Source organism: Misgurnus anguillicaudatus, chromosome 10, assembly GCF_027580225.2.
Source record: "Misgurnus anguillicaudatus chromosome 10, ASM2758022v2, whole genome shotgun sequence".
Lineage (NCBI taxonomy): Eukaryota > Metazoa > Chordata > Actinopteri > Cypriniformes > Cobitidae > Misgurnus > Misgurnus anguillicaudatus.
In genome coordinates, this window is record NC_073346.2 from 23668495 (window position 1) to 23691725 (window position 23231).

At 37.7% G+C, this 23231-nt stretch overlaps 2 protein-coding genes across 3 annotated transcripts in view; one reads left to right on the forward strand and one right to left on the reverse strand.

Annotated features, from left to right (window-relative positions):
* znf804b (zinc finger protein 804B) overlaps positions 1-23231 on the forward strand; it is a 161946-nt gene that overhangs the window by 15220 nt on the left and 123495 nt on the right. The gene's annotated exons all lie outside the window — the stretch shown is intronic.
* On the reverse strand, positions 8214-16704 carry steap4 (STEAP family member 4). 2 transcript variants are annotated; one of them, XM_055210157.2, is made up of 5 exons: positions 16427-16704; positions 15394-15848; positions 10694-11221; positions 9477-9641; positions 8214-9309 (listed from the first exon to the last, which is right to left on the reverse strand). In XM_055210157.2, the coding sequence occupies exons 2-5, from the start codon at positions 15844-15846 to the stop codon at positions 9049-9051; spliced, it is 1407 nt and encodes a 468-aa protein (XP_055066132.2). In that variant the 5' UTR covers positions 15847-15848; positions 16427-16704; the 3' UTR covers positions 8214-9048. The 2 variants fall into 2 exon arrangements, with proteins under 2 accessions (XP_055066132.2, XP_073728260.1); XM_073872159.1 differs by having other exon boundaries at positions 16415-16704.

The window sequence follows — 23231 nt, forward strand, 5'->3', positions numbered from 1 at the left end:
CAGCAGAAATAGAAACAGTCAATTATAGCTGTGATTTAAAAAATTTTTATTGTAAACATCATCGATATATTGAAGATGTAGTTTTTAATTGTTTGTTTGTGTTTTTACACCAATTTTCCACTTGCATAAAGTTCTGTTTAAGATGTTTTATATTTAGTCAGAGATCTTGTTGACCCTTCATTGAAAATCTATGGTTTACTGTCCATGTCCAGAAAGGTAATAGAAACATCATCAAAGTAGTCCATGTGACATCAGTGGGTCAGTTAGAATGTGTTGAAGCATCGAAAAACACATTTTGGTCCAAAAATAACAAAAATTACGACTTTATTCAGCATTGTCCTCCCCCCCGCGTCTGCTGCGAAGCGCATGCGCGAGACCAAAATCACGTGACTGCAGTGACGCGGATGACGTGTTATCCTCAGACATGTTTGCAATTTTTTTTCAAGCTTACAGCAGTTCCCTCAGAACTAAACAAAAAAACAGCTGGGGTGCACTAGATAACACGTCAGCCGCGTCGTACGTCATCCGCTTTACTGCAGTCACGTGACTTTAGTCTCGCGCATGCGCTTCACAACAGACGCGGAAGAGACGACAATGCTGAATAAAGTCGTAATTTTTGTTATTTTTGGATTTTTTCATTTTGGGGTGAACCATCCCTTTAATCAGGCACAGTACACATTAATATTACATATATACATATGTAAAATGCGGCAGATTTAGCCAGTATTGGCTAATTTTCCTCATGTGGGTTTGTGCATTATTCAGGAAAGATGAGATGAAAAGCAGTTTAAAAAAGAGATATGCTACTCTTTGCTTCAGGGTCTGTGATCATTTAGATAAGAAAATGGTTTTATTTTGTGTTGTGCAGATGAATTCAATTTGATGAATGGGTTGATGAATAGTGCTATAATGACTTGATAAACCTCTCTCTCTCTATGAGCGTCCTTTGATTTGTATTTATTTCTCCTTTCATCTATTATTTGGACAAAAATCAACCTTTTTGAAGAATTTTCGTATACATTACAGCATTAGATCACGGTGAAATATCAAAGCGAAAACATCTTTCAGCATCCAACATAAACAGAAGCAATATTTTGACTTGCAGTAAATCTGTAGAGAGCTTGACTGAGGCGAGAGAGAGAGAGAGAGAGAGAGAGAGAGAGAGAGAGAGAGAGAGAGAGAGAGAGAGAGAGAGAGAAATTTCGAAGCAGAATTTTTAAAAACAAATCACATAAAACATAGATAGGTCCACAGTATTGAATGGATTAGATCACAGATATGGATAAAATGGGTGCGTGTGTGCGTGTGTGAGCAACGCAAGTGTAAAAGTAGTGTAAAGTAGTTTTATGTGAGGGATGCTGCATTCTAGTAGTTTTTGATAAATGTTTCCAGCTTCATTCTGCAAAAACAAGGAACTGATTTCTGGGATAAATAGCCAGCCACAGACACACAGAAAAACATCAGTACTGAGGCACCTTTTTAGTTTTATCCCAAACAGCATTTCATTATTTTCCTCATCTGAGCGTTGTCTGTGGTGTGGCCACAACAATCATACTTGGTTTGTGTGTTGCTTACTGTTTGATCACACTCCCATAAGGCTTCTATTTGGCACACAGTTTTATTCAAAGCGATTTTCCTTTTTCTAGTTTACATAAATGTATTTTTAAATGTGTTTATATGTGACACAGCAGTAGCACTCACTCTGCACCCATTGAAATTTATGCCAAATGTTTTATAGTTAATAAACTAGAGTATGTAAAGTTTCAGCATGGTTTCCTCTGTTAAGGTATTCATTCTGACTGCAGTGATCCATTGATAGTGGTCACAGGTTAAGTTACTGTAGTAGTGAGTGATTTATTTTGTTTAGCCTAAATACTGAATAGTTGTTGTGCAATTATGAGGCGGTTTCGCGGACAGGGCTTATCCTAGTCCTAAGGGGGTCGCACACCGGACGCGCAACTCAGCGCCGCGCCGTTCTAAAAAGAATCAAACACATTGTTTTCTATGAGTATACGCACATCGGCGCCGACAGGTGGCACCTGTCCGCGGCGCCCAGCTTTGACGGAAGTTGCTCAAATCCCTGTCGCGCCACTCACATAGTTTAAAGATACAATTTGTATTTATGTGCCGAAAGATGGCGCCAGATCAAACAAAAACAATGATGTTGTTTACTGACGCTCTGAAGCAGCGTGGAATTATGGGATTTGTAGTCTTTAACTTTAGAAATAACGTTGATGGATAAGGCAATCAAGTCTTATAAATGTTGCGTTTGATGACATCGTTTACTTCATTATGTAAGTTTATATGTGATGTTCAAAACGAAATTGTTAGTCATATTGATAGTACAGTATTAGTCCAAATTCGATGGTTAACACAGCTCAGAATTAAGTTTTCAACTTACAATGATTTTTCACATAATGTATTGACAGTACAAATCTTATTGTGAAGTGTCTTAAAATGACCATTTATATTGCTGTACAATACCTTTTGATGTGCATATCGTCCGCGGGAAGACGCGCTGATTATAGTCTACACACTAATGTTGTGATCAATATAATAGCATACGTTTTTTGAAGGGTTACGAATCAAAACAGCTCCCCCATCGCGTAAAACACAAGCAGGATCAGAATCTCACAATACCTTTGATGTGCATATCGTCCGCGGCAAGACGCGCTGATTACAGTAATGTTGTCATCAATATAATAGCATACGTTTTTTGAAGGGTTACGAATCAAAACAACTCACCCATCCAGTAAAACACAAGCAGGATCAGAATCTCGGTCTAGTTAAATGTTGTCGTGAAGCTCTCTCTATTCAGATAATGCAACACCAAATTGATCCTAAACCAGTTTAATTCGCTTACCCGCCTCCTATCCCTACCGTTTCTATATATATATATATAAATATATATTAATTCCTCCCAAGGGTTTTTGTCCTTCTAGGACTTTTTCCCATTGGGTTTTTTTTCCTAGAGGGTTTTTAATCCCAGGGAGAGTCAGCCAACTTTGGCTTAACTTAGCACTTTACAGTATACGTTACATTATTAATATGCTCGCTTGTACGGTTTAACCGCTTTCTCTACTTCTTATATTATCTATTGATTTTCTGTGTTCTCCTCTACATCTTCTCATGTAAAGCTGCTTTGCAACAATTAACACTTGTGAAAAGCGCTATATAAATAAAATTGAATTGAATTGAATCCTCCCTCGTTTTGTTCCAAACTCTTCTTGGGTCGTTTGGTTGGCCCGTACGCTTACAGGAGCTGACACAACCAGCGGCAGACGGTACAGAGATATCCATAAGCAAGCGCATAGTTCCGCATTTGTCCACAACACTGGCTGCGTCCGAAAACTCAAGGCAGTGAGGACTTGCCTCGCTGCCTCATGAGGACATGACTTCGGACTCGGAGGCCTGAAGGCCGCTCAGAGAAAGGCTTTCCGACGCACTTCAAAGGCAGCGTGTTTGAAATAAAAACAGAGAGCGCCTTTGTGATAACTAATCACATATTTGAAAACTACAATACTAATTTCTCGCTAGAAATGAAATTAAAATGCTTAAAAAGTGAAAATATACGTTTATTTTCACTAAATTTGTGCTCCAGCCACTTCCTTGGCCCCCATTTTATTTTTTCGAGCTCGACCAGTGTTCTCATGTGGGTTACGTCAGTAAAGGCGGTGACAAAGGGTCACATGGATATTAACGTCATTGACAGGAGACTGCACTGCCCCGTGTCAATGTTTTGAATGGAAATTTTCTCACGATTTACAAGTAGTAGAAAACATTACAGATATTGATAGTAATCAGCTGGACAAAATATATAACACTGGCCTAGTGGATTTTGGAGATTTTACTGCAAATATCTTACAAATTGCACCTTTAACATTAAATACCATCATATTTGTCCCAATGTGTGCCGCTGAGCTGCGCGTCCGGTGTGCGACACCCTTACTTAAATTCATGTTTGAGCTGCCATAATTTAAAAACACCTTGGACTGACATATCTTAAAATATATCAGTGCCATTGTTGTGTCTCAAGATGCACCCCATGTATTGCTTTTTGTAAGGTTTGTTTGTCCCTAAATGTCCTAATACAGGGCTCTACACCAATTTTGGTGACGTAATTACTACATGGTGAGAAATCTCAGGTCGCACCGGTGCCACCAGCTGTTTAATGCAAAAAAGGTCTCTGCGACTCTGAAAGTTTCCCTTTGGTTCAACAACAGACAAATTAGGCCCATGTTGTGGTCTAAACCAATCAGAGATAGTGAAGGGCGGACCCTTCCCTCTTATTGGCCATGTACATTTAAAAATGTGTGTGCGCAGCAGTCAGACAGAGAGAGGTGAGTAGCCTTAGCCCGTCAGATAAACATAGTGGATGTAGCCGCAGATGATGAGAGAAGATAAAAAGAACGAATGACAACGTTTTCTTTGGCAGAAAGAGGTGTGAGAAAGTGATGTAATAAGAGTGAGAAAATTATGACAGAATTTTTATTTTTGGGTAAACTTTAAATATGATGCTGTCAAAAATTTGGGTGCACCTAACTTTTGTTTAGGCACACCAGTGCAACATAGAGCCCTGCAATATAACTAAGGCCTAGTGCTGGCAAGGAGATAATCCTGGGCTTGAAGTGGGCCGGTAAAGCAGCAGCAGAATCAGAAGAACAGCTGTGTTTATTTTTAATAGCATATGTACAGAGTTTGAACAAACTTACAGCTCACATCAATTTAAACAATAACAGAAATATTAAGAAAATAACTGGGTGTACTGAAAGCTAGACGTAGTATATGATTGCGTAATAGGGGACAGACATTCCGAAGGGAACAGGATTGGGTGCTTCACCGGTACTCACCTGCACTTTTTCTTGTGTTCTGGCACTTCTCCCGGCACAAGCATCAAAGACTCAGTGAATGGGTGATAGTAATGCCATCACACTACAGGGAGAGGGCACTAAGTGAAGTATCAGATTTATCTATCATCTCAACAAATCATGCGAATAAATGCCGTCTATAGGGAATTTCCTAATTTGAAGGGGACAAAGGATGTGTGAGTCAGAACCATACCAGGATAAAGCAAAAACTGTTCGTGAGCAAACCTGTGCCTGTGGTTCTAACAGGCAGTTTGCTATAGCAGCAGCACAAGCAATGTTAAATCCCCAAACTGCTTCACCTAAAGTGAAAAGTGAAAATTTAAGTTAAATAAAGGATACTGGCATAACCTCACGTAAACATTGAATATAGTAATAAATAAAATATAAATAATATAAGTTTCGCCATAAATCATATTATTATGTCATTTTTTTACCTGGATTTAGGGCTTTCACGGTTATGAAATATGGCTGACGGTTAATTGTCTAATAAATTGTGACAGTTATGACGATTAATTGCCTGTTTAGGGCTTTGACGATTAAGACAACTAATTAATTGATATTTAATTCTCATAATTTTTTGGTTGGTTTGTTTATGAAATAAGGTTTACCTGGCTGTAAATCTCAATACACATAACACATATTAAAAAGTAATTATTTAATGTATATATCTTTAAAAAAAGTGTAAATTCTTCCTAAGAAATAAACACAATAATTAACACAGACCATGTCTGTAGTGGCTGCAAAAAAATCAATTCCCTATAGATCCTTAAACCATCCTTCACTTCCCTAAATTTGGAAAAGCTGTTTTTGAAATGTATGTTTTACCTGCCAGTTCATACTGCTTATCAAAGTTTTGCAGCATTAAATGCTGTTTTTCCACTGTATTGAATGGCTTTGCAATGTATCGCGTTAAACTGTCAGTTAAGAAGCGCCATCCGATACGTTCCCGTTTATACAGGCGCTTCAGCTCCCCCTTGTGTTTTTAGAGAGATGTGCAATCATTGGGGTGATCTGAAATCATCGTGATGAGGTCAAACAATCGCAATGAGATGATTATTTTATCATTGTGACAGCCCTATGTTGTCACGTACTGAGGCAAGCATCTACAATGATTAGTTACAATAAATGCTAAAGTTAACTAAAGTGTTGTGAAAAAGCAATGTTTGCAAATTATTTTGCACCTTTATTAAATAATTTGTTGTACCAAGAGTTTAATATTTTAATATTTTATTAATATTTAAGTTTTAATATATTATAATACAATACACTTTACATGTATACATGAAGAGTTTGGTTCCAAAACGCAATAAATCCATTTTGACCAATTTTGGTAAAAACGTGTTTTCTATACCAAGAAAGTGACAAGATGAAAACAACTATTTTCTGTTACAAACTTTTACATAGCATCTTTAGGTTATAAAAACATAAAAAATTCAAATCCATAAGTTGATTTTCAAAGATTTATTATAAAAACTGATTATTTTTTCCACAAAATGCAATAAATCCATGACAAGTTTTTATTCAAAATGCTATAAATCTATTGAATCTATAGCCTATATAAATGTGCATTCATCTTTGCCATGTTATATTCATTTAGTTGACTAGTTGTACAAACTAATTAAAAATATAAACATTAATGTCATTAATCAAAACACTTACTTTATCATATTAAGAACCCTGTCATTGAGGTTATACTTGACGTCGTCGCTTAACGTCTTTCCCAGCGATCAGCTGTAAAATGTTTTTGGTCCTGCTCGATTTTCGTTGACTTTGAGTAAAATTATGTAAAGTTTTTCATAAGATCCTCTGGGGTCAATGTGTTAGCATGAGAAGCTTGATGTTGTCGGGAGAACAAGCACCCGTCTCCCGAGTGCCTCCCGAATTATTAGATGTTGATGGCTTACGTTTCTTTCCCATCACAGAAAACCATCACAGGTTTAGCGATGCAATTAAAGTATTATTTTGTTTTGTTAGTTGATCACGAAGTACAAAGTAGATGAGGAAAACTAGGACTCCGTGTACTCAGCGCTCCGCCATTGTTTGTTTACATTGCGTGAATGGTGCTCTGTAGGATTTATTGCGTTCTGTAAAAAAGGGGGAGTGGCGTTTATCGCATTTTGGGAAAAAGGGAGAAAAGATGACAGAATAACACGGCGGATATTGGATTTTGCGTAAATTAAGAATTTACTTTTAACTACTGACCTGATATAATACTGATTTTGGCAGTAACTCATTTTTTTCAAAAATGGCGTTTATCGCGTTTTGGAACCAAACTCTTCACATGTAGATGTAAACAAAATAGATGTAAACATTGTCAGAGATCTGGCAGGAATCTGGCCGTTTTAGTGACTATAAAATACGGAATTGTGTGCTCTGTATAGATCGCATGTGCCCAAAACTTGAACAAAAAGGTTTTTTTTTCTGATGAGAGGTGATTTTAAATATTTGGGGCTTGAAACAGATGGAAAATTGATCAGCTGCCTTTCTATGGAGATTCCAATGTAAACTGCCCATTTGTTGCCCTCCAACTCCCCTGGTGAGTCACGTGACTGGAAACTATCAATTGTTAAACAAAGCTCAACATGTTGGTTTTACTGCCCTGGACAGAGTCTCAGATCAGTGATTTAAACCATCTGCTTCTGTGTTTCTTGTGTCTTTGAAGAATACATTCACTATAATTCACTAAGGTCAGTACAAAAATATTTATGGGTTGTTCTCATTTCCTATATAGGATATATATGTCAGATACTTTGGATATTGGGTAAACTAAATAGATGTAATGAAGATTGTTGGTGTTTTTCCCAAACATATATCCTACAAGATCATTAACCAAAGTATCTATTAAAGATCTTAATGGTAGGTTAATGATTTTGCTTTAATTATTAAACTCATATTAAAATGGTAATGATAATGGTATTTTATTAATAATTAAACTCTGAATCTGTTTTAAATGCCAGACCTTAGATAGCTTTTTAATGTTGTTTGAGCTGGATTAGAAACTAAAACACGATGGGGCTCATTCACTAATAATTGTGAACATTGTGTTCTTATGTGTGCAGAATATGGTCTGGCAAATTCAGATTATTGTAAACGAGGAAACATTCAGCTGTTGGTAAATAGCATAACACAATCACACCATTTCAATATGAAGGTTTGATAAATAATAATGCATGTGCTAAATCGTTCACAACGGTTTAATGCACAAATATATGTGTACACAATAAGACCATCGCTTTATATACACAATAAACCAATAAAGTGCACTGCCAGTGGTGGCTGCCCTTCCAAACATCCATCCCTATGAATTATTATGGTCAAATCTAAAAGCAAATATAAATGTCAGAATGATATGAAAAGTCTTTATTGCATCGGATGCTTCATATTTAATGTCAAGTAATACAAAAATAACATCACAATCATATCCAATATTTTAAACTCGCTCAATGCTTTGTGTTGGGAATAAGTGAAGTTATTAGTTTTCTTCAGCAGTGTGCACACATAACATCCAGCACATAATGTGCCACGCTATTTCTGTTCGGCAGGCGGCAATTCTTCATAAAAGCACTATACAGAAAGACCCATCCACCAGTGAAGGCACCTGAATCCAGATGTGATTGACAGGTCCTTTATACTTCACAAGAGAGAGAGAACGATGAGCTTTCCTGCAGACAGGAAAGCCAGACTCAGAAACAGATCAAGAAGGAAGTTGCTGCTCAGTTTCGGATCGATAATATCTAAAGGGAAAAGCCCACTGGGAGGCTCTTGAGAGGAAATAGCTCAGAGGAACAGGTAATAAAAGACAAGTTAAAGAGCTTTACACGATACAAAGAAGTGTGCTCTAATAAATGTGCGCTAAAGAAATCCCCACCTCGGATAACTTTGTGTTCTTTAAAGAGGCGAGAACATTTCTTACATGAATACAGATGATATGGGTTATTATGATGTAATATGATATGAATCTACGGTTATAAAATATGTATGCATTTGCAAGTTACTTAACATAGCTCAAGATAGCTTGTTTTGTCGGCTATATGGATTAATGTGAGATAATAATCAGTGCAGCTCTAAAGAGTCTGTTAACTGTAATTGAAAATGGCTGTTCACCAGCAAGCTTAAGAGTATTGAGAAGCCAAGCCCTCTCCAGCTCTGATTGTGTAATTGTTACTTTTTTCAACCGCCACTAGGCCATTAGCGGCTGGCTGGTCTTTGCTAAAGTCTTGTTCTGTCGTTCCCACCCTTGACGGATGCGAGTGACCTTGTGGTCCATGCACGGAGTGATCAGGATCAGTTTTAGTATCAGAACCACGCAGGGGACCACCAGAGACAGCATGTACACAGGGGGCGTCCCCCAGTTGTATGATGAAGGTTTTAGAAATTTGTCCCAGCCATACAGAAATGTGTGGAGGGTGCAGAGAAGCAGGGTAATGTAGCCCAGTTTAGACTGTGAGGAGAGAAAGCGTAAGAGAGTCATATTGTGAACATTCCTAGATGTTTTTTAATTGATAAAATACACTCATTTAAACACCTTCTGGAGTTTCTTGCTGTGATCTACAATGTGATTATAGACTTATACAACTGAAACATTATCACAGACTGTAAATGCATTACCTGTACAAATCTGAACTCCCTCCAGTTTAGGGAGTTGCTAACAGATGGAAGTGACGTAATTCCTAACAGGACAAACAGCCCGAATCCAAGAATTCCCATGGAATAGTAGGAATCATGACGCCAGGCTGCTGTGTTATCAAACTCATAGGATACATTATTTTTAATCTGCAAAACCAACAAAAACATTTGTGTTAAGTCTTTTTTTCTGTGTGTTTACTCTTTGTGCATATATAATTTCACAGGTGAAAAATAATTATATTAAAAATATTCTTGAAAAAAGTGTACTAAGTAAATTTTGTACTGTTTTTGTCAAATCCCACTATAGTTAAGTGTATTCAATTATGTATTAACTTCAACTTAACATCTATTTGACTACACTTCAAGTGTACATAGTATACTAAAATGAAACAACTTTTTTAAAACTTAAAGTGCACTAAAATGCACTACTGAAAATCAAGATTCATGAGCAATTAAGCACCCTTTCAGTACAATTGCATTGTATCACCATTCTAATATACTTAAAAAGGCATTGCAGGGCAAATTATATAGTGTTGAAGTACATTTTGTGCATATAGTACACTAAAAGTATACTTTTTTAAAAGTACATATTAAAGGACAAGTTCGGTATTTTACACTTAAAGCCCTGTTTTCAGATTGTTTATGATGAAATAGAACAGTTTTGACTGAAATTTGGACATATGATGCTGGCCCGAGAATTTTCGGGTCTTTGTTGTATCACCTCCCACCTCTACAATGGCTGTATAGGTGCACAGGAACAATCCTTTCTAAAATGCATTAAACGTTCGTTTACAAAGACGTGAAACTCACCGAGAGGTCAGGGGTGTTCACTGATATGCTCACACAAAAATCGCTGCAAAAGATGCTTTCTAAAATGGTACCATCCCAGTGACAGCTTTTTTTTACATTTTTTCTGAGAGTGTGCTGTATGCCTTCAGAAGAAGGCAGAGAAGTCATATGGATGACATTTATAACGCTTGCTAGACACATTAATAATTATCTGTCATATGAAACAGAAGCGAGAAATTTCTACTTTTGTGTTCCATGGGAAATCTCACAGGCTTGCAATGACATTATGGTGAATAAATACTTACATGATTTATTTCTTGGGTGAACTGTTTCTTTAAAGGCCTAACTAAATTGGGACCTATGTTAGCATAAGCATGCCTTTAGATATAAAAAAAAGTGTTAAAACTCACCAGTGATATAGTGAAGACATTTATCCTGTAGCGCACATAATATCTGATGGGAATAACTAAGGTGTAGATAACATGCAGAAAAGCAAAGGCCAGAGCTGTAAGTCCCAGTTGCTTCCTGCACAGCATCCATCGATCCAGCCAATCAGGGAAGCGCCGGTACTTTGTGCCGTTATAAAGCTGCAGGAATCCAGCCAATGCGCCTGGCAGGTAACACAGGGCCAGCATCACCAAGGCGACCACCGGAAAGGCCTTATTGGCTAGCGAGATCATAATACGAAAGGCGATGTCTTTGCCGTTGGTGACGCGCTCGTAGATGACAGTTCTTGTGAGTGCGTAGAAAAAAATGAAAGCGGTTAGACCCATGGCGATGCAGAGAGGAAGTCTCCAGAGAGGGAAGAGTTGCAAAGGCAGATCTTCCAGCTCAGCAGCTGCTTTCAGAGAACCTTTATCCAGGACAGTGAAACCAAGACCATGGGCAATGTCCACCACCAGTTGTTTAGCATCAGCCCGATCTCCACAAACAAGCACCTTAGAAAATGACAGAAAGTAATATAATACCATATTTTCCAGGCTATAAGTCACACTTTTTTCATAGTTTGGCGGGTCCTGGAACGTTAAAATGATTTCATATGAACCAAGAGAAACCATTACCGTCTACAGCTGCGAGACTCCATTTATGCTGCTCCTGTATTTATGTAATTCAGTGGATTCAGTGATGTGGAATGACTTTAGGACCTTTTTGAAATTGATAAGGCTTGTTGTGTTAATTTAATCTATTCAGCCGCCCAGGTATATTCTGTATGTTATTGTGTATTGTGTAAATAACTTTTCCTCATTCAATTTTCCTCTTCAAAAGCATACTCCGTAGCAACTTATAGCCTTGAAAATACGGTATGTCATAGAATTCAAAATAAATTAATTTAGATAATTTTTGGAGTGTCATATCACGTGGAAATGTACACATTTATCCAAAGTTTAAAATTTGGTGTAATTTCATTAGAATTGGATTTGGTTTTCTAATACAATAATCACTTTGCACTAGGGCTGCATAACAATCGCAACTTATCATGTGCAGAATAAAAGTTTTTGTGTCATATATGTGTGTCATATATGTGTGTTTTTGTGTTATATATTTGTGTATTGTGTATAATAATTGGGCAGAGCCGGCCCAAGGCATAAGCAAACTAAGCAATTGCTTAGGGCCCCAAGCCACCAGGGGGCCCCCAAGAGCACACAAAATGACATTTTGATATTGAATTTAATTATTATTAGTTTTATATATGAATGTCAGCAGTGACCATTGTGGTAATTTTAATAATTATAGGAAAATAATGCACACCAAGGTGGTAATGCGGCACGACGCGAAGCAGAGTGCCGTTACACCGCAGGTGTGCATTATTTTCAAATAATTCAAAGGACCGGAGTCAATTATTCCGCTTATACCACGGTACCACAAACATTGCTCTGGTGCCTATTTTTAAGACATTTGAAAAATTAGGTGTGCGGTTTACAGAAAAATAATCAACACCCATAGAACATTTCTCAGCCAATCAGAATGCAGTATTCAACAGACCCGTGGTATAAAATATAATAATACATTACTACTACAAGTCAATCAATCGTATTGGTGGCACCAAGGGGCCCCCCAAAAAAATTCTGCTTAGGGCCCCATAAAGGCTTGGGCCGGCTCTGTAATTGGGTGTGTATATATAAATACACAAACATATACACACTTTTTTTCTTAAAATATATACATGCATGTGTGTTTTTTATATATTTAATTGTTATACACCATACACACACACACATATTTGATGTAAACAAAAACTTTTTATTCTGCAAACGATCAGTTGCAGTTAGTTGTTATGCAGCCCTACTTACTTTGCACCCACACACAACTGTGCAAGAATAGTTAGGTAAGGTTAGTTAAATCTTCTTTGCATAATTCATAATTGCATATTAATTGGTGTCTTAAAACGTTATTGGTTTATTAAAAACGGTGCATGTTTTCTGAGAGGGAAGAAGTTACTCATTTGCATTTAAAGAGACATACAAAAAATCGGCCTTTTCAACATGATATAATAAATGGGTATTTGGAACTAAAACATAACAGGCACGTTCTGGGGACATCTGAGACTATATTTCATTTTGAAAAATTGCCATATTAGGTGACCTTTAATAATAAACATGTTTTGTGATCGCTGTGGATATAGATATCTCACTATAATTATGTTTACTCAATTGTAAACTATATTTATGTTCACTCTATTATGTTTACTTGCTGTCTGTAAGTTGTGTAAATTATGTATACCTGTATTTAGCATGTATAAGTACAGACTATAGTGTTATTCTCTGGCTACTTATAAATTTCCCTTACATGATCTCTAAAATACACATCTGTCTTCCTGAAGCGTTAATGTCAGCTTTGCCAATAACAAACAATACTCTTGCAAAAAGCTACCTTTAGGTGGATTGATTTTTTCAACTTATTCTAACAATTTGCCATTTCTTATTGACCAAGTGAGCGCTTTACAAAACATTACTTTCATAGTTCTGTACAGCATTTAAATATAGTGTGGGAACTTATATTTACTTCACAGCAGCGTGCAGTTTAAGCCTGGACGTTATAATTTGTTTTCACAGCTGGCCTTCACGAAAAAACAAGAAATTTTAATCATAACGATATAACAAATACATCACTTACTTGGCTAGACGTGACTGCTAATTTTTATGTAAAAACATACTGTCATACACACATAAACGTGACAGAGAACATAGAGATGATGATGATGATAATAATAATCCCATCTGGCCAATTTCTCAACCACCACCTATGAGTTTCATACAAAAACCTCTACTTAACTTGAAAACAACTACACGGGCAATAAACAGCAATATTGTCATGTATTGAGTTTCATGTTTTAAGCTCATTTGGTGATCAGTACGTTATGTATTAATGTATGTGAAGAACTATAATTATGGCAGCACAATATGGTGGCACATTGAATATCATTGGTTCTCTCGTGTTACATGACAATATGGCAACGAGTCTAGTAACCAGACATGCAAATACCAAATAAGACTTGATGCTGTTTGTGTGCCGCCATATTGCGCTGCAATGTTTCTCACATACACGGTGTTGAGGGTAACGCATTACAAGTAACGTGCATTACGTAATAATATTACGAGTAAAGTAACGCATTACTTTTTAAATGTAAACATTAATATTTGAGTTACTTTTTCAAAAAAGTAATGCAAGTTACTTTTTTAGTTTAATTAATATGATAAAAAATGTACTGAATTAAACTAAACGTCACATTATGCACTCTATGCAGACACGCCTGTGTGGGAACAGTTCGAGTCAGAAACTGAGATGGCAGGCCAGAGCTCGACATTTTTGTGATGAAATATGCAATTTCTGAACGCAGAACTTTTCAGTCATAAAAACACCTGCAAGGCCTGAAAGAGATCAACCCTCAGCCAAGAAAAATAACTAAAAAGTAACGTAAGCATTACTTTTCATAAAAAGTAACTAAGTAATGTAATTAGTTACTTTTTTGGGAGTAACTTAATATTGTAATGCATTACTGTTAAAAGTAACTTTCCCCAACACTGCACATACATTATAACATATCAATTGCAAAATAAGCCCAAAATATTACTTGTTTTCTCTCACAAATAGTTTCGGTTTAGAAGACATATTAATGCAATGTTATCATTTGGATTATTTTATGATGAATGGATGTGCTTTTACAATGTTAAGAAGCACCAGGATGTTATTCAATATAACTTTAACTGTGTTTGGCTGAAGAAAGGAATCATTTACACTTTGGCATGAGGTTGAGGAAATTCTGAGAGAAATTTCACTTTTTTGGGAACGGTTCCCTGAAGCTTTTAGCACTACAACTTGATTCATTAAATGTTAAACCGTTCTCTGTTCAAAACAGCATCTCTGTGCTTTGACCCTTGTTGCTTAAATGATTAACAAAGTTGCAAAATGTTGTGGTAGATACGGTTACCATTGGTCTTAGTAAATCTGGCACCACTTTACTCTTTTCAGCTCTTTTATGCTCTTGTAATTTTTGAAATGTAGGTTGGATTGTACAGTAGACTGGAGTGTAGCCAAACTGGTTTGCATGTATAAAAGCTGTTGGGTCAAAAAGGGACAAACCCAGCCTTTGGGTTAATTTATATCAGATTTTTTTTATATTGTTCCTAAATATTAAAAACATAAAAGTTAGTAGTGAATTCCACCACCTGCTTTTACATGGAGCAGCATTTACTACACAAAGCCATAGTTCCCTGACAAGCTGGGCCTTACCACATACATATCCCAGACAATACATTCGCAATATGCAAAAATGCCCCGATTGTCAGTGAACTATAGCTTTGTGTAGTAAATGCTGCTCCATCTGAAAACAAGTGATGGCAATATACTACATATCAAGGAAACAGCTTTACTGATGAGATGCGAATGACAATCGCATGTGATTTATTGTGCAGCCCTAATTTGATTCAACAATAAGTTAAAACAATTCCGCATTTTGGGTTGAAACAACCCAGCAGAGGCCAAATGCACAACCAAACGAGTTGGGTTAGTTCTTTTCTGACCCAATGCTACAGGGATAAAAATAGGCCAGCATTTTAACCCTGCAGCTGAGTTGTTTCAACCCAAAATGATTTAGTGCATAAAACATTACCTGTCTGTTGGCATCCAGTCCTCCAGACTGCAGTGCCCAGGCTGAAATGGTATTGAAGGCTTTGACCACAGTTGCCCCTGGAACCAGCGTGCTCAGGAATTCAGCATTGGATTCTCTGTACATGCCCCTCTTGAGATTATTGCTGATGTCCACCAGCACCTTTCCCCCGAGTTCAGAAGCCATTGAGCTCAAAAATCCATAGTGCTCCCTATGCACAGCCAAAAATATCACTTGCGCTTCATGAGCTGCATCTGCATGAGACATGACCTTTGAACCCATAGGCAGCAATAGAGAGTTTTTAGGGTCTCGGGATCCGTACACAACATCGTACCCCGACTGGAGCAAACGAAGCCCTAATGAGCGTCCAAAGTCACCTGTCCCAAAGATGCACACTGTCTCCTGTTTATGTGAATTTGATGGTAGTGTCACCATTGCAACTGAATCAGACTTCATTTCTAAAAAATAGAAAAGGGAAGGCAGCATAAACAGTTGCACTATAACAGTTTACTTAACAGTTCATGTTCATTTCCATATGCACATTTTTCAAATGCATAAAAACATAAATTGTCAATGTATATTTATGAATTAACATTAACCCAGATATTAAAAAATGTAAAAAATGATAATTTTTTTTGCTGATGGTACTGAATGCATTAAGTAATTTAAAACTAATGAATTTACATTAATGTAAGATGTTACCATTTTATGCCTATAAAAGTCATATACCAGTTTTATGAATATCTTAGAGCTCTGTGGCTGTAGATGATTGCATTTCTGCTTGAATGATTGAAATTCCTTTTTTTTTTTTTGGGCCACCGCAGGCGGTGATGTTGTAATGAACTGTAATTATGGCCTTCACACAGTATATCTGGCTGCACAAGTTAATTCATGGGTTATTATTTGTCCCTTCGAAAGACTGAAATGTTGAGAAATACACTGCTTATAGAATACAGCAAAGAAATGAAAATTAGAAGAAAAAGACAATTAAAAAACAATAAAAAGTCATAAAAACTCATCATACTTGAATACTCACGGGCACAAATGCAAAAACGTTGTTTTCAGGAATTTGTGGAAAAAAAAACCCACCAGTCTCCCTTTGTTAAATCAGTTCCAGACTGTTGAAAAAAAGCTGAAGATTTTTACTTTAATGCAGAATTCTTTTTGCCAGTAATTGTCTTCATATCGTCGTAAGATAGTTTAGCAAAGTTTTGTGATCATCAAAATGAGTTCTTGGTCGTCTTTAGATCTGCCGTGTTCTATCTGCTTGCATCTGTGTTGTTGTGAGTCTTACTCGCCTGTTTAAGTCTGTGTGCACACTAGGGATGTCCCGATCCGATCACGTGATCGGAAATCGGCCCCGATCACGTGGTTTCAGACTCGATCGGAATCGGACGTTACCTCCCGATCAGGACTCGGATACATATGCAGGGTTTAAAATCCATTATGGTCTCGCTCTGCTCCGCGCCAGTGTACGCGCTGCGCTGGTGCGTGTGAACTGATGAGAAGAGAATAGGCTTGTTCGTCTTCATGCAGCGCCACAAGAACCGGCAGCCGGATGACGTCAAAGTTCCGCGAGAGCGATTTAAAAGCAAACTCCTCCGTATGATTTCGCGGATCGCTCTCGCGGTAGTTTGACGTCACCCGGCTGTCGATTGTTGCGGCGCCGCATGAAGTCGAACGAGCCTGTTGACGTGCTTTCATTCATAGGCTTCACACTCGTGCGTGCAAGGAACCCACGACAAAACCGGATTTTTACCGCTCATTTAAACGACGCGTTGATCGTTTTTGTCATCATGTGCTCAGACGCAGCTCCGCGCCTCACTCAGAACCTCAAGAACGCGCATTCGCGCAGGATCATTTGACATTACTGCAGAGATGAGAGATAGAGAGAGAGAGGTAAGAATGGTGCCCACGTCGAGAAAACTTAATAGAAGTCTAGAAACAAAGTATTAAAGCATGTATAGCCATGTCACTCATCTCATTACAATATGTTAACTGGATAACTGGATACAACTGATTGTATAGTTTAATAAAATAATGTATTTTGATTATACAGATTAATTACGACCAAACTATAGGTATTTTATAACTAACTGCTGACCAGCTTAGGGAATCTCTATGGCTATTTTATAAGATATATTGCTGAATCAGTATGTTGTTTTTCTTGTTAATTGAGTCTTTTTGGGTATTCTATCTTATGCATAGAATTAGTCAAGGAGGTTGATTCTTATAACTTCCTTCCAAGTTTGATCAATTGTGCATAATGACATGTGCAACAAATGCATATAGGGTGTCAGACACATAGATTTGCATAATTTAAAGTTCAGGTTTTAAAGTTTGGGTCAACATGTGGCACAGCTTTAAAACTGAAACTTATAAAATCCTATCAGAGGTCCAAAATGTCATTGAAACACACCAGTGGCTTTGCTGTCATCAGGATTAAACATTTTACCCCTCGAACCCTCCATCCCAACAGAGCATCCCCACAAAACAAATCTCAATTTAACCCCTGTACATATACTATATATATTCTCATTATTATTTAACACATCTGTAGTTATGCGCTGGCACAGAGTTAGACTCTTTTGACTCCACACAGAAACAGCAATGCGTGCGGCATGACATAAGGAACATCCTGGTTCTGTTTTTTCGCTCTTATTTATTCTTTTTTTATGTATTATAGAAGTATCGGATCGGGACTCGGTATCGGCAGATACTCAAAATCAAATGACTCGGACTCGGACTCGAGGGCAAAAAAACCTGATCGGGACATCCCTAGTGCACACGTGTGTAAGAGGAATTTATTCATGAGCTCCTGACCTGCCCACAGCTCGGGTTTTGATTTGTGAAGAGCTGGGTTGTTTTGGCAATGAATAAAGTTCAATGTGGGAAACTCCAGATTGGCTGTAACTTTGTGTATGTCTGCTTAAAGGCACAGTGTTTGCTTGAGTTAACCTCCTGTGCTTTTTGAGGTCAAAGCTTTCCTGGAAATTTGTTGCATAACAGTAAAATAACCGTAAGTGTCTAACACATTTTGTTCCACACTGCATCCTTGAACAGCCGTTTATCTGTTGTGTACACTTCTCAAAAGGGAAGCATTTTATATAAATATATTTTTTCATTTTTGAACGTTCGGTAAAAGTTTGAAAGACTTCCAAATGCTTAACTGTAACATATTACACCACGTCATTATTTGCAATGTGGCGCAAAACTGGCTTTGCCAAAATCCTGAATGGCAGAGCGTATTTCTCCCTGCACACCTTTGATGATTTGCAAAATTTTGATTTGTTATTTTGATTGTGGTATTAAATCACTGAAGCCAAGCACCACATCAGGACGTCTGTACACTCAAAAAAATGATTCAAGCCCTTCTTAGACATGACACATTAAAATTGTGTTCAATTAATAAAAAAAACCTCATTAAGAGAAATAAGTATATATTTTTAATTAGTCTAACACAAAATGAATATGTACTATAATTTATTGATTTATTTTTAATTGCGTTAACACAATTAGTTTGAGTTTGGGTTCTGGAAAAATAATTTCCCAGGATGCTTTGCATGCAACTGCTTTTGGAGAGTATTTTTTTTAATTTAGTGTTATTTTATGCATTTTTAGGTAAAGAGAAAGACTTAATAGTGTTTAATGTCTGTTTATCTTATTGATTTAGAAGTGTTTGTGTTATATTTTTTCAAATTGTTTGGTTACCATTAGGGATGCACCGAATCCAGATTTTTTAGGTTCGGCCGAATCCCGAATCCACCGTTTAAGATTCGGCCGAATCCGAAACCGAATACCGAATCCTACTCGCATCCTTATTCCAACACAGTAAAACACATTAATGAAGTAAAAAACGTCCACAGCAGTGTATTTTTCATTTGATTTAATTTTAACTGTACATTATGCCAGGATGACAAGTTGGAAAAACCATAAGCCTATGCATAATGAAAGTGATGCGTTGCGACACGCTCGTTTTTCCAATAAGCAAGCAGCTCCGCGCTGAAAACTATATTTAACTTTGAGTGAGAAGCTCCGCTCGTCAATGTCAGTCTTCACACGGCCGTCCAATTACAGTGGAGGAGGGGCGGGACATTACCACAGCAACCAACCGGCTCACAGCTGAAGCATCACAGCTACCAAGCGCTCGGCTGAAAAACAGCTGGCATTTGGGGTCCTCAAGGCGTTTTCAGCCGTGTTTAAAAGTTTTGGTGTGTCCAGCTGACCGAAAGAAAAAGCTCATCTCCACGTCAGCACCCGATGTGTGTAATCAACGGCTGCGTGACGTCGACCAGCGTAGCGCAAGCCTAGGGTTCGGTTCGGTGGAAAAAAATCTAGGAGTCGGCCGAACCCGAACCCCGCCAAAAAGCCCAGTATTCGGCCGAATCCGAAACCGAATCCTGGATTCGGTGCATCCCTAGTTACCATCGTGCAGAAGAGTGGCGCTTGTGGTTAGGTTGTGGATGTGAGGTATTACTCTCAATGAGCATTAACTGTGTTAATGCCTGTTTGGAGATCAGTCTCTTCTCACATGTTCATCCAAAGTATCATGTGTTATTATTATTAGCATGCTAACATGTGCTTATGCTAATTAGTATGATATGCAAACGTTTTAGATGAAATAACAGAATTGAGTTATTCAGACTACACTACATTGAGCTATTCAAACTAAGCTAAATTGAGTTATTCAGACTTAACTAAATTGAGTTGAGGCAACTAATTGAGTATTGCCATTTACTTTAAATTGAGTTGGACTAACTCAATATATTTTCATTGTGTAAAGCAGTTTTTTATGAGTTAGGGGTACACATTCATATTGGATGGAAATCCTGCCCACAATTTTATTGAGTTAATCCAATGAATCATTTTTTTGAGTGTACCAGGGCTCAGACCTTAGTGTCTGCGGTCACTAGCCATACATTAGCCTACATAACTGCTTGTTACACCCACCACACAAATAAATGTTGTTCAGAGCTGGTAATACAGGATTTATATTGCTGTCATTTATAATTACTCCTGCTTGTACCTACTTGCACTTTGGGCCACACTCTGCATGTCTCTCATGAGTATGTGTGTGCGTTTGTAATGGCACACATGAATAATGGCTTCCAGATGATTACACACTAAAATGTGTTTTTTAGTTAATCTGATCCACATTCACACAAAGCACAAACACATGGCTCAGATATGCATGCTGTGGTTTGGAAAGAAATGAAAAAGAAATGAGATCGTCCGTTACTAACTTTAAACCAGAAGTGGTTCTGCATATGTGATTCTATCATAAGTGAATTAGATCTTAACCTCACAGTTTTCTAAAATGCTTCGTTGGATTCACAAAAAATGAGTTTGAGATGAAAGTTGGATAATTAACAGAAAATAAATGGGCAGTCATAATATTTTGCAGGACATAGCCCATTTCCAGGATGTCAACAGGAAAGCATTGCAGAAATCGTTACCACAGATAGAGATATAAATGCCGGTACAGATAAGTTTCTGTGCAGTAATAACCAATTGCATTCTCTAAGGAAAATTGCAGGCTGGTTTTCCCAAAATTCCAAAAATCTTAGTTTTGTAAGGCTTAGTATGTGTAACATGTCATGTCATCACCTGAGTGTCAAAGTCTTCTGCCCGTTTATCCACTCTTGCAAAAACTGCATGATGGCGGTATTGCATGTGAGCAGACGAGAAATATGTACACATAGTGGGACTGACACAAACATGATGAGATGGCTATACGTCATACGAATGAGAGAAAGACATGTTACTCTGACAGCTTGATGAAGGAGGATCTCATTTTCACACGCTGTCATGTTTCTGGAGGAGGTGCGGTATCTGGAGAATATGGCGTTTGTTGTGTGAAGTGTTTAGTGAATGTAATCTTACATTTTTAATTCATTTGAAAAGCTTTTGATACAGTTTTGACTCACAAAAATAAAAAAGGATACAGACAGAACAGGTTTTAGTTAGAGTATGTTCTTTCTGGCGTTCATCGCTCAGAAATTCCACCTCTTAATTTCCTGCTTTGTGTAAACAGTGAATGGTTTTGAGAACATGGACATCTGCTCCCTAGTGAGCCAAAACAATAAAAGCTAAGCACTCTAATTTGGATTTTATCTGGGATACAACCCGGTATTCTGCCGTAGGGAATTACTTTCTTATGGTCTTCAGCGTCTGTTTTCCCGCTACAAGGGGAGAGTATCCAAAGAAACCTCTCATAACAGAAGGCAGTTTTGGTACTCTAATACTAGGATGGTTTTCCATTCAGCATATTGTGGCCTTTGGGATTTTGTTTATTCGTAGTTGTGTTTTAAAGGTCAGGTAACAAATGGAGCTTTGATTCCGAATTCCTGTCATAAATCTGCCGGGACTCAGATTAGTTATGTGCATGTATATTTTAACTGGCACTATTCCAAAAGTTAGTGAGCTGAGAAGCAGCATTTTAGGTTTACTCTTGCTGTGAGGTCTTTTTCAAAAGGTAGGCAACTTAAAGGTATAGTTCATCTAAATGCTATATGAAAATAGTTGCAAACTTTATTTTTTATTAACCTGCAAGAAGGCCAGAAGTCATAAACCTTACCTGATTAATGGCTGCTTTTTAAATATTACATACATGCTTAGATTATTAGTACGAGCAGTCAAAAATAAATCTGTTTAAGTGAGAAAAAATATTTTTAATTTTACTGAGAAATGACCATAAAAGAGAATTACACTGATATAAAGCTACATTTTTAATTTGCATGATATAAGTTAGGATCACTTGATTCTACGTGGCATTGATTCAACAAGGTGCTGAAAGCATTCTTTAGAAATGTTGGCCCATATTGATATGATTGCATCTTGTAGTTGGTGGAGATTTGTGGGATGCACATCCAGGACACGAAGCTCCTGTTCCACCACATCCCAAAGATGCTCTATTGGGTTGAGATCTGGTGACTGTGGGGGCCATTTTAGTAAAGTGAACTCAGTGTCATGTTCAAGAAACAAATTTAAAATGATTCGAGCTTTGTGACATGGTGCATTATCCTGCTGGAAGTAACCATCAGAGTAAGCCATCAATTGCTGAGGAATGGACACGGTCAGAAACAATGCTCAGGTAGGCTGTGGCATTTAAGCGATGCCCAATTGGCCCTAAGGGGCCTAAAGTGTGCCAAGAAAACATCCCCCACATTATTAAACCACCACCACCAGCCTGCACAGGGGTAACAAGGCATGATGGATCCATGTTCTCATTCTGTTTATGCCAAATTCTGACTCCACCATCTGAATGTCTCAACAGAACCAGAATCAGACCAGGCAACATTTTTCCAGTCTTCAACTGTCCAATTTTGGTGAGCTCGTGCAAATTGTAGCCTCTTTTTCCTATTTGTAGTGGAGATGAGTGGTACCCGGTGGGGTCTTCTGCTGTTGTAGCCCATTCGCCTCAAGGTTGTGCGTGTTGTGGCTTCACAAATGCTTTGCTGCATAACTCGGTTGTAACGAGTGGTTATTTCAGTCAAAGTTCCTCTTCTATCAGCTTGAATCAGTCGGCCCATTCTCCTCTGACCTCTAGCATCAACAAGGCATTTTCGCCCACAGGACTGCCGCATACTGGATGTTTTTCCCTTTTCACACCATTCTTTTTAAAACCTAGAAATGGTTGTGCATGAAAATCCCCGTAACTGAGCAGATTGTGAAATACTCAGACCGGACCGTCTGGCACCAACAACCATGCCACGCTCAAAATTGCTTAAATCACCGATATTCAGTTTGGAGTTCAGGAGATTGTCTTGACCAGGACCACACCCCTAAATGCATTGAAGCAACTGCCATGTGATTGGTTGATTAGATAATTACATTAATGA

Bases quoted from the DNA above. Each gene is read 5' to 3' on its own strand.
- steap4 (XM_055210157.2), bottom strand. From the start codon at position 15,846: ATGAAGTCTGATTCAGTTGCAATGGTGACACTACCATCAAATTCACAT. The intron at 11,222-15,393 runs GTAATGTTTTAT...TCATTTTCTAAG, and splicing joins GACTGGATGCCAACAGACAG to GTGCTTGTTTGTGGAGATCG. The intron at 9,642-10,693 runs GTGAGTTTTAAC...TTGGTTTTGCAG, and splicing joins ATGTCTTCACTATATCACTG to ATTAAAAATAATGTATCCTA.